Source organism: Simochromis diagramma, unplaced genomic scaffold, assembly GCF_900408965.1.
Source record: "Simochromis diagramma unplaced genomic scaffold, fSimDia1.1 OVJJ01000321.1, whole genome shotgun sequence".
NCBI classification, from domain to species: Eukaryota; Metazoa; Chordata; class Actinopteri; order Cichliformes; family Cichlidae; genus Simochromis; species Simochromis diagramma.
In genome coordinates, this window is record NW_024386772.1 from 3778598 (window position 1) to 3796546 (window position 17949).

Sequence of the window (17949 nt, forward strand, 5' to 3'; positions counted from 1 at the left end):
CGTAATAATGTGTTAAAAACAACAAAGTAAAAGCTGTAGCCACTATTATTATAGTCTCTTTGACCTTTCTTCTTGACTGGCAAAGATTAACCAAGACAGGCCAGTAATTTAATTATTGACCTGTAGTCTCTGCTCATGTCATTTAAAGGAATCAAGAAAAAAAAAAGTCAGGTTTTTCATGGAACCCCATACATTTTTTTCTATAATAAATGAGATGAAAAGTGAAAACAGCAGTGGGATATGACTTTGTTTTAATCCTTAATACTTTGCTTCTATCAGATAATGATCATTTTAAGGAGGGGGAGGCTGGGTTCATGAAAAGCATATGTAAACAGGGAGAAACCACAGTGTGTTATACACAGGATACAAACGTGCTACACAGTGAAAAAACAGCCTGTGGAATGACTCAACTGGTCATACATGTGACATTCATCTTAGTCACAAGACAAACACAATATGTCAGACAAGGTAAAAAAGCTATCCAAACCTGCCTGGCCCTGTGTGACACAGTAATTACCCCCCAAAGCTAATAACTGGTTTTGCCAACTTTAAAGACCTGCAATAAAGTGTTTGTGATAACTGGCAATGAGTCTGTCACTTTGTTGTGTAGTAATTCTGGCCCACTTTTCTTCGCAGAATTGTTTTAATTCAGCTACAGATTTGCCCGAACAGCTTTGGTACACTTTGATTCTCAAACTCTCTCAGTGAATGGCTCTGTTGAGATCAGTCTACAACTTTTTTACATGGGTTGTACTCTGATATTCTGAACTCTCCAAAATATGATTTCTTTAGGGGTTCCAGGGGGGTGACTCCTGTGATTGTAGAAAGAAGTCACATTCTACATTAGTCCATGGGGAAACAGCCCCAACTCCCCATGGACCAGTGCAGATCCATCTAATGACAACGATAATGATGGTGATTTTAAAGGCTTATGTGTGTGTCTGTCATTACAGCTAAATGAGAGAAACAAACGAAGATATTCTGAAACTTAAGGCAATTTTTCAAAGATTCAAGTTTTTAATCAAAGCTGATATTAACAATTTGATGTTGAATAAAACAAACATGAAATTGAAGGACCTTCACTGGTAGTTTCTGCTACATACCAAACATATGTACAGGTGCACTTTAATGTACAACAAGAAAATTGCACAACTGAAAAAGATAATAATAAAATAGTATTTTTAATGCACTTTGTCCGGCTGGTGCAATAAGAGCATAAAGTAATGCAATACAGAGGTTGTGCTTATTGCATGTTTCGGTACTGCCCATGGTAGGGTTGTGTTGGATGTATCACCTGTTGGAAAATAGACAGCATGTTTTCTTATTTGAGTTATCTGATTTAATCAGGGGTTGTCAAAGTGACGAAGGTTGGTTGGAGCATTTCCAACATTCCCACCCAAGCTCAGAGAGGTCTGACATGAATCATAAATGACAGACTTTAATGTGTCTCAAACACAGGCATTCTCATGACATATAACTGACCCACATGCTCAATCATGAAGCATTTGGAAACAATGTCCTGGCATGTTATTGCACACAGTTCATTTGAGTTCCTCACTTTTACAAGGAATTTGGCGATGTTTGTGTTGATCTGTGTGTCCTGGATAGTTGGCTGTCTGGTTAGTCGCTGCAGCTGCTTGCAGAAAAAGACCAGTTCTCTGCAGGAGCAGTCGGGCTTTCCTTCACAGCTGCAGGGTTTCGGTACAACGACCAAGGACTCCACCACAGCAAAGCAACTGCTCGTTTCTATTACTGAATTGTTTCTTTTTAATGTGCCACTGCACTCCAAACTAGTAACCAGCATGTTCTTATAAACACAACGCTTATATTCGGTTACACTGTCACGATGTGGCTGGCACCACGAAAGTGTTTCATTCTTCTGCAACGCTGCAATTTCTCTTGGTGTCAAAACTCTCTGAGAGCCACTTCCCAGAGTCACTAACTCTTCTCCAATGTAATTTAATGACTTTGTAAAACGATCACAACTTGTCATGGAACAGAAGAAGTCTTTGATTTCTGTGCTGGCGTCCTGAAGGGTAGCACTTCCTTGTCTTATTATTTTCTCATATGAAAAGATATTCTTGAAAATCTGTAATGAAATTGACTGCGTACCAGAGTACATCTGCAACAGTCTGCTGTTCATGTCTTGAAAAACAAAGACTGAATTGGCCCACAAAAGCCCCCAGTTCCGGACACCTTCTGTAAGATGCGTCAACACATGGCAGTCGTACGAACAATGCTCGAGTCCATAGAGAGACGGTATCTGTGCTACAAACTGAACCAGACACAACTCTGCACAGTTGAGCTCATCCTGAGTGGCAAAGTGGGAGAGGAGGACGTGAAGGGCACAAGGAAGAAGCATCCAGTGCTTGTAGTACACTGCTGGCAAAACATTCCTCAGTATTACAGGAGAATAGAGGAGAGCAAATGCTCTCCACTCACAAGCTGTCCAATGCATCCTCTCACTGAGGCTCCTGGGACTTCGGCTGATTTCATTTGGTGGCTGGATCTCACACAAGGCTCTGTCCAGGTCGTTTAAATGCTCATCTGTCAAATGGAAGTCCTTGCTGGCATAAAGCGGGTCGAACCATAGATTGACGAACTGACGGACAACGCCCAGACAAAAACAGTGCATGTAATCTGGAACAAAGCCTTTGATAATGTCAAATGATGGCAAAAGAAACAGGAGACTTGGACCTTTAACCCCCATTTGACTCTGGTCGTAACTATTTCCCATCACTAACTCAGCAAGTTGCACCGTTTCAGGCATGTGTCTCAGATCACAGCCGTCCATCTGTATCGGGTAAACTCTGGTAAAACCTCTGCCCTTTATAACCATCTCACCTTTGTGGTAGCAAAAACCACAACCAAATTCTTTGTTGAACGGCTCAAAGTTCTGCACCATTGCTCTTGCTATCGCATCACATGTGCATATTTTAACTGTTACCGTGGTGTGATGCTCCGAGCCGATCTCATCTTTCCAACAGAACCCTGCAGCAGACAGTTTCTGAAGCTCGTTAATGAACGGAGTCAAAAAACTCTGAACTTGTGGTTTTCCTTTGCCAAACCATAAAGTGTGCAACAGAACGTTTTTGCACCGTTCCACATACGGTAGTTCATTGATGGTACACAGGATGGGCCAGATGGAGTATTTTGAGGAGCTGAACACGGGCGAGCCATCGCAGTTGAAGGTGAGTGTAATACTGCCGTCTTGTCTTTCACTCTTGTATTCGTTTCCAGTGTGGACATCAGAAAAGGAATCATCCCTCGTGAAATGCTTCCCAAGCTTTGAGTGGACGCGCGCAAGGAGGTTTCTTAGCTGAATTTCTAGCGGCATTACAAGGAAGTAGTAAGCCTTCAAGATCAGATATTTTCTGCTCAAGCTCTGCTGGCACACACTACACTCATTACCGGGATCCACACCAAGGTAGCTTGTACACCTGGGGCAATAAAAGTGAATCTCAGTCTTTCCATTGTAATCAGTCGAATGCTTTTTTAAAAAGCGAAGCGACTTTGGAACACATCCGGGTACCACCAAGTTTAGGAGGTGCAGGAGATCTCTGGCTGCTGCTTTTGACAAGCCGTGCTTCACAATGAACGCCAGGAGGAGCAGGAGGAGGGCTCCCATTGTGACTGAGGAACCAGCATATATCTTCTTCTCTCCACAGAAAAACTGCTCCTAGTAACACATGACAGGCCAGAAATATGCTTTAAAAGCTAAATGTAGTTGAAATGAACCAAAATGTCATCATTTCCATATGTAAAAAAAATAACAAATGAAAAATACTAACTGTTGGATCTTCTTCTGTAGTTTCATCATCAGATGAAGCAGAGTTGGTTGCTCCTTGGTGCTATAACATAAAAGAGAAAGAGATATAAGCAGGTATATTATATGAAAAACCCTGCTGTCATGCTCACATTTAAGCTCCTCTTCACCTACACATACAGTCTCCAAAATAATTCAGTGTATCAAGCATTAATTAAATAATTGATTAAAAGTTGATCCAAAATCTGTGCACTGTGCAGCCCCACACACAGGGTGATCTGCACTAACTCACTAACATGACATTAACGTCATTTTAATGAGATTAACGCCAAACAGCACTACTAAAACTATATAATATTGTAACAGAGAAGTTACCAATGTTTGCTTAGGATGTATCCTAAATGGCTGAGGTTCAAGAGGTGAAGTCTAGTAGGAACTTAGTGGTTACAGCTGCCTGTGTTAGTATCTTGAAGTATCCGTGCGCCTAATAATTCACAACTTCAAACTTAAATCAAATTTGGTCAAATTTGGTTTCCTGGATATGTTTACTCCTTCATCACAGACTGGTTTTTTGGGATGCTTTAAACGATAGCTGCAGATTTCGGACAGAATCTGCAGATTATACAGTACAAATAAAATGTTCACGTTTCTCCAACGTTGTCTTCCCAACAGTTTCACTGGATGGCCAGGAAGCGTTTGCGATGTCTTCTCCGGCGCTGAAAATTGGCGTCTGTCTTGTGTCACTGACGTAAAAGACGGATTTAATGCGACATGACCGTTCAAACAGCAGTCGTTTTCTAAAACATCAGATATGTATCGGATTCAGTACCACATACGAAAGTGACCCAGATCGGATTTGAAAATATCGGATTTGTGCCGTTCACACTGTCATACCATGATCGGATATGGGTCGCATAGGGTCAAAAAGTCGGATTTGATGCGCTTTCGTCTGCAGCGTGAACGTAGCCTAAGTTGGGCGTCTTGATTGCGTTTGTGGTGTGGGTTCCTTCTTTAAATTCATTATTTGGATGGTTTGCTTTAGTTTTAACTAAGTAATTATTGCACTTCTTACTGCATGTGCATATTTACCATTTCATGGTCCGGATCTCCAGCTGACAGATGACTGGCCTGCAAGTCAGAAAAGGATGGCTGATGAACATCTTGATGTCATCATTTTGATATCCTTAAAATCATTTTCACTTATTGTTACTTCACATACAATAGGGTCTTCTTCATCTTCATCAGATGAGTAAGAATCTGTGTTTCCATCACTGCAGATGGTGTTATCGCTCTAAAAATTTAACAGGAAAACAGAATGAGGACCTGCACTTGAAACCATGCTATCTGCTATTTTTGGTTCCTCCCTAAAAGGACTGGAGAGGTCAATTTGAATGTAAATGTGGCCAAATTTAGATCAGGCATGTTAATAATATTGAGATGGTATTTTTCAGTTTTCTATGTCGACTAATCGTCTCTGGATTTTAAAAGGTAAACAGAATGAGGGGTTCTTGTCTTTCCAAACAATGCTCAAACTGAAGATGCTTTACCATTTTATGGGCTGAACTTCCTCCTCTGATATCTGACGGTCCAGCCTAGGAGACAGGAAGTGATGAGCTACAAACATCTTCATGTGATAATTTATTGTATATCATTTATAAATATATATATACAGTAGCTAACACACCATATTCTCTTCATCTGCTGCTTGAGTACGAGATGAGTCGGAATGTATGATCTTTCCATCCTTGTGGGTGGTGCTAAAGTCTCTCTGGATTTAAAGAGAAATATATAGAATGATAGGTTTTATTAGATTACTTTAAAAATCAGATATTTTAAACAATCATTTAAACAATTTTAACAAATACATAAGCACTAACGTCTTGTTCTGTAGTCTCATCTTTAGATGAAACAGCAGTAGCCTTTCCTCGCTGCTATAGAGAAAGAGACAGAATATAGATGTGAGCCAGAAGAAAAAGACCCAAGCATCCTCACAGTCAAGCACACTTTTACACGACATATGCCGAGAGATACATGACTCCAAAATAAATAACTAAAACCTCAGTCAAGCACTAAAATTAATACCATTATATTATAAACTTTAAAGAAGTTCATTTAAATTTAAAGCTTACATGTAAGCCCTCATTATTTTAAATCAGAAGTCACTGTAAATTTTACATTTACTGTCTAGTATAAAGACAGCATAAACAGTATATTGTCAGTAGAGGTGGATGTCTCAAGACCGGTCTTGGTCTCGAGACCACTTTTACGTGGTCATGGTCTTGTCTTGGTCTCGGTCCCGTCTTGGCCTTGCTGTCTCGGTCTTGCTGTCTCAGATCGACATAGTGGTCGGGAGATTTGGAGTCAACAGTATCCATGACACACAACGTAGCGTTCGATAATGTGTCATGTGCAAAAGCATCAGCTCTAAGAGCCGTGCTTAGAGAGTGCTTTGTAGTGAATCAGAAGAGTCGACTCCCCTTGAGTGAGACCCGCTCCTCAGCTCTCACACAGTGGCTCAGCTATGTTCTGTGAAGGTTCTCAGTCATCCAGGTCATCGTAGTCAAAGGAGCTTACAAAGAAAAGTCCAGTCTCGTCTCGACTTTCTCTTGGTCTTTACTCGGTCTGTCTTGGTTTCGACACCCTCTGGTCTTGGTATTGTCTCGGTCTTGATTTAGGCGGTCTTGACTACAAGTCTAACTGTCAGTGTAGACGATGGAGATCAGCCTGGACAACTCATAAAACATCTGCTCACATCTGGTTGAATTAAGTGGTTGAATTCAGATTACAAAGAGCAGTAAACCACAGATCACCAGTACAGTTGTTGTGAATAGAAAACTAACAATGGAGAGCATGGGGTTCCATGGAGATGAACCAAGTGGCAATCTGCAGGGCTAAAAATCAAAACCAAACACAGAAGTGCCAAAAACTGCAGTTCCTCAAGTGGTCAATTCAACTCTTGAATTAATAAAATTTACCTTTTTGTGATGCAAATCTTCTCCTCTGTCTTTTGGCTCACTAGAGCCGTTACCAACCTAAGAGACAGGAAAAGATGCATCAAGTCATATGGTAAACATTAATGTGCGGCTGCACCTCAGAGATCAAACTGTCATGGATTTCAGTAGAGTGATTAACATTTCTTTAAGTGAACCCATTACCAAAATAATTTTATACAAATAAAAATTAAATTCTGGATTTTTGGGGAGTGGAAAAGCAACATGCTCTTATTGGTGTGGACTGGAATAGGTAGGTGGGGCAAGTATTCACTGGTGGGATGTCACCCATGTTATATCCTGTTCATCTCATTACTTCTTTGAGTGCATTTCACAAGAGTTACTCAAACGATATTGTGCGAATCTTTGGGGTAAATTGCAGGAAATGAATTGCCAAAATTAAATAATTAAAAATTTGTAGCAAATTTCATTTGCTACATTTCAAGAAATAAACTGAAATGACATTCAGATTAGTATATTATATATTCACACTCTCTAAAAAGACATTTTAGCGGTTAGAAAATGTAAATATGAAAAATGACAAAAATGCTTTTATTAACGGAGAATGTTTAGTAATGCAAAGTGTGTGTGTGTGTGTGTGTGTGTGTGTGTGTGTGTGTTGGGGGGGGGGGGGGGGGGTCACTTGATCTGTGTCTCATGTATGATCACATGCTCTCATACTGTGAGCTGGACCAATATATGGTACCATGAAAAAGTTATTCGTTTTCTGCTTCCTGATTTATTACACTTACATGTTTCATATCATCAAAGTAATTTTAATATTAGACAAATTTAACCTGCGTAAATAAAAAATCCAACTTTTTAAATACGTTTTAAAATTTATTAAGGGAATAATCTATCCAAACCTACCTGGCCCTATGTGAAAAAGTAATTTCCTCCCTTGTTAAATGATGACTTAACTGTGATTAATCGACATTTTTTGGAAAGCCGAGTTCAATTTCAGTAGCCATACTCCTATTATTTAATTACAGAAATCACTTGAATAGAACCTGTCTGACATCCACCGACCTGGAAAGGATTACAAAGCCATTTCTTAGGCTTTGGGACATCAGCGAACCACAGTGAGAGATATTATCCACAAATGGTTTAAAACACCTTCTAAAGAAAAACAAGCCTAGTCTAGTCTGAAATCCAACTGATGCGCTTTGGCATGACCGCTGAAGCTCCAATGTGGCCACTGGCCGCTAAATAATAACTTCCACATTTGTTTTCATCAGGGTTCAGAGCTAAGAAGCTCGTCTGGATGCTGCAGGCGTCTAGTTTTGTACACACGGCTGCTTGATTTGCTGTTTGCAGAGTAATTAAGGGTTACCTCGCTGATCTTTGTCTTTGCAGACGTCTTTCTAGGGCGCCCACTTCTCGGCAGAGTAGCCACAGTACTGAATCGCTTCCATTTAAGCACAATGTCCCTAACTGTGTTGCGATGAATATCCAAAGTGCGTGAGATTATTTTATAACCTTTTCCAGCTTTGTGCAGATCAACAATTTGCGATCGTAAAGCTTCCGAAAGCTCGTTTTTGCGAGGCATGATTCACGTATTCATTACGGGTTTCAGCTACCAGGAAGCGCTTCCCCCTGCACCGGAAGTGTGAATGGATATTTATTTTTTTATATATATATATTTTATTTTATGGGGTTTTATAATAACAAAATATAAAACCTGGAAATGTTGAAAAAAACCTCAGTAGTCGGATTATTATAGTTTTTTTTTTTTTTTAATTAATTTAAACTTCTACCAAAGAATGTGGCTCCTGCAGCACCTCCCAAAAAACTGGACCAGTTTATCTAAGCACGGGCTCTTTTTACTTACTGTTAATCTCTTTCCACAATAGTTCAAGAGTGTAAAATACCTGCTGACTGTTTCTTCGTTAAACTGTCCTTGCATATTTGACATTAATAAATAGCTCACACAAAAAGATCTTGTTCAGATCTTTCTGAGAAAAACTGAATTTCAGCAACAAGCGAATATTTCTGTTGTTTTCCTCCTTATCCACAAAGCCAAGTGTTGCATTACTCTCTGGAAATTCTTGACCTTGGCATGTATAGTTGCAAATTTTGTTATATAAATAACAAACTTTGAAATTCTTCCGTCTCGTGAGAGACTCATTAACTGTTCAACTTCAGCACCCACATAAAAATAATGACAATCGATCATGTCTGAAGCTGTGCGATTTAGTGTTGCAAAAAAAAACCCCACACAGTGCTCCCCAAAATACTTTTAAATTAAGATTTTATTCGGCAACGTTTGTGATTTTACACATGCGATTCTGCAGGATTGACAGCTTCACTGAAACTGAAGATTTCTGAGAATACGTGTACTAATACCGTGTGCTTTGATATCTTTAATCTAATGTAGACCACAGACATGAACACTCAGTACACTCAGTATGTCACAAGAAACAAGCCGGTCTGTCTGAACCTATGCACACAGATCACATAATGCATTTTGCAGAACCCATCTGGATATCTGTGTCAGGGTAAATCAAACCAAATGTGCGTATGTTTAGGTGTGTGTGTGTGTGTGTGTGTGTAAGCTGCCTGAGCACATTAGGTGTGCAAAGGCAGATTCTGTGGGGGTTCTGCAGGCAGATTATTTTGGGCTTCAGCTTCGGGCTCAGCTGGAGCTTTTGCCTCTGTGGGAGAAATATGAAAAAAATTAATGAATTAAAACACAAGTCAAAGAATGTAACAACAATGCTGGATATGTCACAATCAGTTTACCTTTATCTTCAGGTTTCTGTGTCTGTGGCTGAAACTGTAGTTCTCCATTAGGACCCGCAGGAGGCTGCCCATCCACTGCCTGCTGTTCTTTCTGTCGCTGAGACATTTCTAATACAGCCTGCCATTTAAAAAAAGAAAAAACAATTAACTATTTTTTAAGTTTCAGATGATGTAAGAAAGTGACCGCCAGGGTAGGATCGTTACCTGCTGGTACTCTCTTCTCTGGGCCTCCAAGGCTTTGCCTCTCTCCCTCAGCAGCTCCTGCTCCTGAAGCAGAGTCTCAGCCCTCCTCTTCAGCTCTTCCTCCTTGTCCCTGAGTTCAGCCTCAAATCGCTGGAGCTCTTCCTCTGTATACACTGGCTTGTTTTCCAGAGTCTGCAGCGACAACAGCGGGATGCAGGTAACGCACACATCCATCCATTTAAAAAAGAAAACATGTCCCTCCCTCTTCCCGGGGAGGGACATCGAGATGTTTCCAAACCAGCTGGGGCCTATAACTTCTCCATCATGTTCAGTGTCTGCCGCAGAGCCTCCTACTGGTAGCACATGTCCAACACCAGCACCTCACTTATGAGCCTCACAGGAGGCATCCTGTTTAGGTGCCTCAAGCACCTCAACAGGCTCCTTTAGACACGAAGGAGTTGCCTCCCAAATGGCCAAGATTCCCACCCTATGCATAAGCTTACTTGTAATGCTTTTAACCTTTAGCTTATTTTTTAGTCACTACCTTGGAGCCATAGGTGAGGATAGGAATGTAGATCGACTGGAGATCCAACAGTTTTGCTTTCATGCTCAGCTTTCTCTTTACCATATCGGACTAATACAGCGTCTGCATCACAACAAACGCTGCACCAATCTGTATCTCAATCTCCTGCTCCGCACTGTGAAAACACTGGTGAAAAAGACTCTGAGAATTCCAATTCATCCAAAAACTCTGCCCTAACCTGCAGTGGATACTCCACCCTCTTATGGTAGAGAAACATGGGCTCAGAGCTGGAAATATCAATTCTCACCCTAGCCATGGAAGGCCACAGTGATCCCAAAGCCTCCCTAGATAAATTAGTTCTAGGTGAGGGGTCAGATTAAGTGTGATTCCTATGGGGAACCCCCCCAACAAAAAAAAACACACCAAAGGAATGTAATACCTTGCCTAGGGTAAGGCAGAGACCTTCGCGATCTGATCCCCAATCGATGAAATTAGTTAAAGCATTATGCATGCATTACCTCATTATTGAAAAGAACACCACTGTCACACCCAGTCTGATTTTCCAAATGTCCATTGGTAAACAGGAATTAAAAAATAAAAAGTACATCAAAGACTTTTCATTGGGTCAACTTGTGAGAGACTTATTAACTGTTCAACTTCAGCACCCACGCTTTCCAGGCTCATCCTGGGAACTTGAACCACACACCCAGTGCAAAGCATCCACCCACTTCCCCAACCTTCAGGCCACCTCTGAGCTCCTTACCTCCCACTCTTTGGGATTACTGAACTCTTTCTTCTCTGTGGACTTGAGGAATTCCTCCAGGCTGACGAGCCGGTCTTTGTTTGCGTCCACCTTTTAACACAGGAAGGGTGGCTGCGTCAGTTAAAGAAAAACCCAGTAAAGGTGGGAAATGGTGAGATAAATAATTAACAATTTACATTTTTCATGACATGCTCCCTCATCCTCAGCCTTTCTTCCTCCATCTCCATCATATCATCTTCCTCATTCTTTGGGTCGTAGACCTTCTCCAGCTGGAGGAGGGAAATAAACAGATGTTAGCCGCTACTCTGATGCTGTGCATATGTCTGCTGTCAGCTTGTAAAAAAGCCTGCAGGAGCTTAGGAACACAGAGAGGAGCTGCATTTTGAAGGAAATAGAAATCAAACCAGGATTTTAAGCAGTCTCAGGATAAAACTAAATCAAAGTTTAATTGAAGCAGTCATGATGTGGATGTAAGCAGGATTGTACACCTCCTTTGTAAAGAGAGCCTCCAGTTCCTGCTCATCCAAAACACCGTCTTCATTTGTATCTAAATGAAACAGAGAATAAATGAGAACCCTTCTTTCTTTGTTTTAAAAAAAAAAACATATAACCCATTAACATGAAAAAAAGAGAATGTCTAAAAGCGAGTTGCTGTCACCCACCATGCAGTTTAAAAAAGGTCTTGGGGTTGAACTCCTGAGGGTCCAGTCCATCTGTCTCCTCCCAAACTTCCCGCAGCTGATCAACGCTACCCTGAGTGGGAAAAATATTTTTTAAAAACAGACTGAAAACCTGAGTCATTTCTAATGGTTTCTGATAAAAACGAACACGGTCTATCAGTCGCCCACCGGAGCGTTAACTTTAGGATGCTGGCGGTGTTTCTCCTTCAGCTCCTGCATTCTCTTCTCCTCCTTTTCTCTCTTCTCCTGATCCAGGCTCTTCAGGTACTCCCGCCTCTCGTGCTCCTTCAGCATCTCGTAGCGCTTGAACTCCTCGTGTCTCTCTGCGTCGTAGTTCTCCAGGTCCTTAGTGGCCTAGATGAGAAGCCAGAGAGATAAAAGATATTATTGCTGCTACTATTGCTGTTAATAATATTTTTTTTAAAAGTAGGTGAGGTATAGCACAAAATAGACAGTCTGATCAGTGTTGTTATGATTCTCGAGATCTGTCACACTCAAATGGACAAAAATTTCTTTAAAAACTCCTAAAATTCTTCTTCATTTATCGATGCAGCAACTTACCGTTGAGATTAGAAGCTCGAGATCTTTGGCCTCAAAGGTGTTTTGATTGTGCGGATCCAGATGTTCAAACTGCTTCAGAAGGGAGGCATGGTCCATCTGAAGACCTGTATGGATCATATGTGAATAACCAATCTCATACTGGACTACCATTTGGTTCTATATATATTACTGAATAAACACACAGATTTGTACAGAGATTTTTTTTTTGTAAATAACAGACTGATAAAAATGGACTGACATACAAAATTTCCATAATCAGTTAAGATAAGAAAAAGTCGATGGTTCACAAATTTCTGTGAAGGTGTTAAAAATCTTTTTCATCTTTTAAAAAAAGATTATTAAATCTAATAAGAACTTTAGTATACAGTTAACTGCAAACTTTTCAGTGATGTGGATCAAAGGAATCCCACTCACTCTGTGTGTTGGTGCTGTCCAGTTTGGCCTTTAGCAGCATCCTGAGACGAGAAACCTCCTGACGCTTCAGCTCATCCAAGCGAGTTCTGACATGATGACTGACCAGGTCCAGCTCTTTACTGAGACGCCCGTTCTGACGGCAAACATGAGAAATCCAGGTGAGTTTAAACAGTTTGGACACAACGCCAGCTGCTAGAATGTAAACAGTACACAGGGAAGCCTACCGACTGAGAAGGAAGAACGTGAAACAGAGGCAGAGGTGGAAACCAACCTTAATGTCCTCTGTGTTTGCTGTCTGCAGTTTCTCTCTGAAGTGCGGGTCTGTCTCTAAAACCTCAATCACCTCTCTGAGGTACCGGTCGTAGTACAGGCCAGTGTCCTATTTTGTAAGGAAATGTTATCCACAACAAGTCTCTGGTCATAAAAACAGGTCACGAGGTAGAAGAAAAAACAAATGACAGAATAATGAGCCATTACCATGTTCTCTTCCTGCACTTCCTCTTTAGGGACCTGCTGGGCTGCATTGCGATCTATAGGCACTGACCAGACCTCGACAGAGATGGACAGCAGCAGGAGCCAGCCAGATATCCACTTCATCCTCCTTTAATATGAATATCAATAACAAAAATATCTTCCAGTGTCAGTTCTCCTACATACCTACATTTATATGTAACTTGGTACATTAAAAACATCTGTATGATGCATTTAACTCACAGAGAACCTCCTTCCCCTAAAATCTCACAACACACAACTCAATTATGACATTTTCAAACAAAAGACCCTGTAAGGATACTCATGTGCAAATAGGTCATGTTTCCTATTGTTTTGATTACATTAAATTTACTTCATAATACTTGGTGTATACATTATGTAGATTTCCAGGAGTGGTGTGTCTTCTGGTATCTGTAGTTGTAGTTTAGGAAGTGTGAGAATCTGAATGATCTTCACCAATAACAAACCTCAGGTAGTGCTCTGGACATAGTTTATCATCTTTTTTCTATTTTTTTCAATACTATATAATTTAACTCCTATACAACCTTAATCTCAGTCAACAAATTATACGCAGCGGTTACAGCAGGAAAGTGAGCTAATCATTTTTAGCTTTTAATGTGATTGGTTGATGACCGATGAATGCCGAATTCACCAGACGACTGCAAGGATCTATACAAAGTCTAAAACTGTAGTTCTTCGTAGATTTCGATGTATCCTTGGATATATAAAAAACAGTAATATGACATTTTGATAAGAATTAACGCAATAGATGTAATCCAAGAGGGAAGAAGTGTTACAAATAGGAGCTATACCGGCATTCTGAGATGAGGTTTCATGTGCCATTTGTAATGATACCATCTATATTATTATTTATTAATAAGGCATTTGTTAATTAATGGTATTGTTTAGCTATTGCTAGGAAGCTAACTAGCTTAAGTAAGAACACTACGGATGCGGAAAATGGATACGGAGTGATGACGATTTAGCCCCCCAAAAATAATCTATTCGTTAACAGCGAACCCCTGTCACTGTAAACCCAACGCAAACCTAAATTAATGATTCGCTTATGGCTTATTTCAGGCCTCTTTCGTTATTAATTGATTTTACAGATGATGTTAGAGCTCCGTGTTTTCACATCGCCGAACATGTAAGCAAGAAACGCGTAGCACATTTCTTTCTACGACACAGTTTTCTCTTAATTTCTCTTACACTCTTTGGTCGGCGTTATACTGACACATAAAACTTGTCACAACACTGAAAAACATCCTTACATAGGCAGTATCTTACCGCAAGTTTGTTTTGGATATCTGACCCAATGCTTCAAGCACGAGCTGTATTTGCGTCGGATAAAACTGACGTCATGGGAATGCGGATCTCCTCCTGTGTGCTCCCTTCAGGTAACGTCGGAAATATCATACGCATCCTTTTTTTTTTTTACGGGTAAGGAGCTTTGGAATTGTGATCACAATTTTGTATTATAGTGAACATAATGCAAGCTCACCGTGATAAATGTGCCACATAATTAATGAAACAAAATCCCCCTTTAGTGAGATAACATCAGATATAAAAGATTGCTTTTGGAGGCGCGTGGCTTTGCACATGAAGGCATCAACGGATATTAGGTTAAAAAAAATAGACACAAAATATGTACAAACATTTTTAATAGCTTTAAAAATAGATTTTCTGTGTATTGAACTCAGGACAAAAACACAAAGTTATGGTAAATTGAAATAAATTAACATAAAATGAATCAACAATTGCGCATGAATAATAAATAAAAGGTATAAATATGATTCTTTAAAAAAATCTAGGCCTAATATAAAATTGATAGAAGTATTAAATATGGCACGTGGAAAAAACGCCTTTCCACAAATAAATTAACAAAAATAAATTAACAACCACACACAAAAATAGCTAAATTATATGAGGAAAAAATGTCAGCGCATTCTGAGGTCATATTGAATTTATATCAGTTTGACTGATGAGCTTAAAGGGTTTTGATTGGTTGACACTTTCAATGCAATACTTCATTCAGTGTTCACAAGTCAATCTCTCTCATGTCAGTTGGTGTTCCAGGCCTTTCGTTCTCCACCTCCTCGTCTTTTTCTGTGGGGCCCTGCTGAAGCCCACTCCTCAGACGCTGGTGGAGGGCATATTCAATCATCTCACTGTAGCACTGCAGGACAGCCTGGAAAGCAAGAAAGAGAAAAATGAAGTCTTTTGTGTAAGATATGTGTATTTCACTGCATTTGACAAAGCTTTGAAACAAGGAGGCCCTTCAAAACAAAACAAAAAAATGCTTCTTGTTGATTCTGTCCCTTTGCAAAATTAAAATTCCAACTGAAAACCTCATTTAAATCAAATCTAATCTAATAATTGAGTCCACTTGCAAACAAGACAGGCATTCTCACCAGGTCGGTCTGGCACAGTTCAGCCAATGCTTCACTCATAAGGGCCAGCTGAGTGAGGCCCTTGTTGCCCAGACCTCGTAGGGCACAGTTCAGTGATGCTGCAGCAACAAGCGATGGCGGGGCTCCCAGAAACCGGGAGTCGCAGACACACATGGCGGCCAGCGTGTCGCTGTGCCGCCGCAGGGTGGAAAGCTGCTCCTCTGCAGATTCACCACTGTCTCCTCTCTCCTCTACACAGGCGAGAAAATGTGGGAGAAAATCCTGCGGAGTCACTGCTGCTGTGTCCCATCGGAGGGTGGCGAGGATAACACGCTCCATTTCCTAATGGAAGGGAGCATGAAAACAGGAAAATTTTAGCTGAAGCCCAACTTTATGGGCTACATTTGAAAGACTTTGGCATCCAGTGGAGACAAATCACTGTTAGGTATTAGAGGGCCACAGCTGGGAAAGACTCCCAAATGGGATTAGGTTATTCGGAGTATGAGATAAACTCACCAACAGGTTCGATGGCAGGAAGCTGTATTCAGCTGCCGCACACAGGGTGTCAGCGGTCACGCTGTCACACTCTGTGAGCTTCGAGGCTATAAGCATGCAGCCAGCAGCCAGGCAGTACAATGAGACCGGTACAGACAGAGACGCAGACAGGAACCTGTCCATCAGAGAGACAGACAGGGGGAAGACTGTCTCATCACAACCACACTCACAGCACACCTGGAGAGGAGGGAAAAAGGATGAAAGATGTCAGGATCACAGCTGTCCCGATGACATAACTCACCCAGCACTTTGAGGCAAATCGAAAAACTGGAGCATGAGAGAACTGAATACCTCCAGGGCCCATTTGGCAAGCTCCTCCCTGCGCTCCGGATCCCTGTGGATGAGGGTGATGTAGAGCATGGAGGGCATGTATCTCTCCTCCACGTGAAGCAGCCTCTGGATCACTCGATGCCCCGACACTGTTGGGTCCCAGGCGGCTCGCAGCTGAGGCGAGCCACTGTTGTGGCCCTGGGCTTGTGCCTCCCTCTGGCTCTGATCCTGAGTCTGGTCATCCTCCACTTCCTCACACCACAGAGACACAGACATGTCTCTGTCCATCTGCACAGCCTGCTGGCTAAAATATGAACTTGTTTATGTCCAGGAGGGAATTAAAAGAAAAACCAACGTCCTTCTGCCACACGAGGAAGCTGAATAGTTTGCAGGTAAATGGAAGTTGGTAAATCACTGTAGAGCCTTCTTGGCTTTTGCTGAAATCAGTCTTCCTGAGGTGGCCCTGCTGAATATCCCCCCTCACCAGATGCTCAAAGTTTTATACCCAGCAGTCGGGGAGAGAGGGGGAGTGGTCCAGAGGGGTGGGAAATGCCATAGGAAGGGGCAGAGACCCTCATGAGCGACATAAAATAATAAGTTAACAAACAATGCGATCTGTGCAACAATTGCCTCAACAGGTGGGGAGAGGGAGAAAGAAGGAGAGCAAGGGGAGAGAGGGAGGCAGGGGAGGGGAAAAGAGGAACAGACAAGAGAGGGTGTGGCCCGCAGGGACAGAGCAACAGCTTGTCACCGACAGTGAAAAAAGAGAAGGACGAAAAGAGAAGGCAACGAGGGGTGAGAGAGAGACAGAGAGAGAGACAGAGAGAGAGAGAGAGAGAGAGAGAGAGAGAGAGAAGCACCTCCAGACTGTGACAATGGGCATGGATGACAAAAGGATGAGGGTGTTTGTTTACAACGTGAGCACGGGAGGAGAGATGTTAAACGCTGATGTTCAGTCTTGTCCTGCTGTCAGAGAAAGATCCTGAAGTTCTGATATTTTTTTAGCTTCCCAAACATTCATACATACAGTCCCATTATTTCTGTCTGTGCAGTTTCAGGGATTTTTGTGTCGTATAATGATTTGAGTCGGTGGTTTGCAGGTTTGCAATCCTAAAATGTTGCTTATGTCCCAGGATGCATTTGGAGAACTGTGATTAAGTGATTAAAAATTAAAGATAGATAAAATGAGAGTAAAATCTCACATTTCATTCAAGCGAGAATACCCCAAAGGTTCTTTGTTTTTACACATGTTTTTTAACAAAGATATTTGATGAGGTAATTCTAGATAGATTCTATATTCTTTTGTAAGGAAACAATATAACAGCTGCGTGCAAACATACTAAACAATTTTTGAAACAATTACAAATTAATCAATAAAGAAAAATAATATTTGACAGTGGGGTTGCAAACAGATTTCTTTTTTGGAAGCTTTTGCACTCTTTAGATGGAAACATTAAAATACCTTGAATACTGCACACATCTTGCGTTTCTCACCATTTATCGGGGGAGAGGAAGGGATTTCAAAAGTAGTTATAAATGTGTTCGTCAAACTTTTGGCTCTGAGCTTCTCTGTCGTCACAGATTGTCATTGTCAAAGCAACCTGCGTCCCCTTCGGTCTC

General features: G+C 41.1%; 3 protein-coding genes across 3 annotated transcripts; all 3 read right to left on the reverse strand.

The window, feature by feature from the left end:
- Nucleotides 1-993: 993 nt before the first annotated feature.
- Nucleotides 994-8870, reverse strand: LOC120740878. The gene is made up of 9 exons (XM_040043400.1): nt 8090-8870; nt 6742-6798; nt 5644-5697; nt 5451-5534; nt 5314-5358; nt 4986-5057; nt 4856-4894; nt 3792-3851; nt 994-3679 (listed from the first exon to the last, which is right to left on the reverse strand). The coding sequence occupies exons 1-9, from the start codon at nt 8303-8305 to the stop codon at nt 1439-1441; spliced, it is 2868 nt and encodes a 955-aa protein (XP_039899334.1). The 5' UTR covers nt 8306-8870; the 3' UTR covers nt 994-1438.
- A 120-nt stretch (nt 8871-8990) lies between these two features.
- Nucleotides 8991-14530, reverse strand: nucb1 (nucleobindin 1). Its single transcript, XM_040043429.1, has 13 exons — nt 14402-14530; nt 13100-13223; nt 12894-13001; nt 12623-12755; nt 12209-12312; nt 11816-12001; nt 11630-11720; nt 11456-11514; nt 11144-11236; nt 10968-11057; nt 9703-9873; nt 9499-9616; nt 8991-9410 (listed from the first exon to the last, which is right to left on the reverse strand). Exons 2-13 carry the CDS (start codon nt 13217-13219, stop codon nt 9325-9327), a joined length of 1359 nt encoding a protein of 452 aa, XP_039899363.1. The 5' UTR covers nt 13220-13223; nt 14402-14530; the 3' UTR covers nt 8991-9324.
- Nucleotides 14531-14880: 350 nt separating this feature from the next.
- ccndx (cyclin Dx) lies at nt 14881-17040 on the reverse strand. The gene is made up of 4 exons (XM_040043467.1): nt 16351-17040; nt 16021-16236; nt 15526-15846; nt 14881-15302 (listed from the first exon to the last, which is right to left on the reverse strand). Exons 1-4 carry the CDS (start codon nt 16615-16617, stop codon nt 15153-15155), a joined length of 954 nt encoding a protein of 317 aa, XP_039899401.1. The 5' UTR covers nt 16618-17040; the 3' UTR covers nt 14881-15152.
- Nucleotides 17041-17949: the final 909 nt, after the last annotated feature.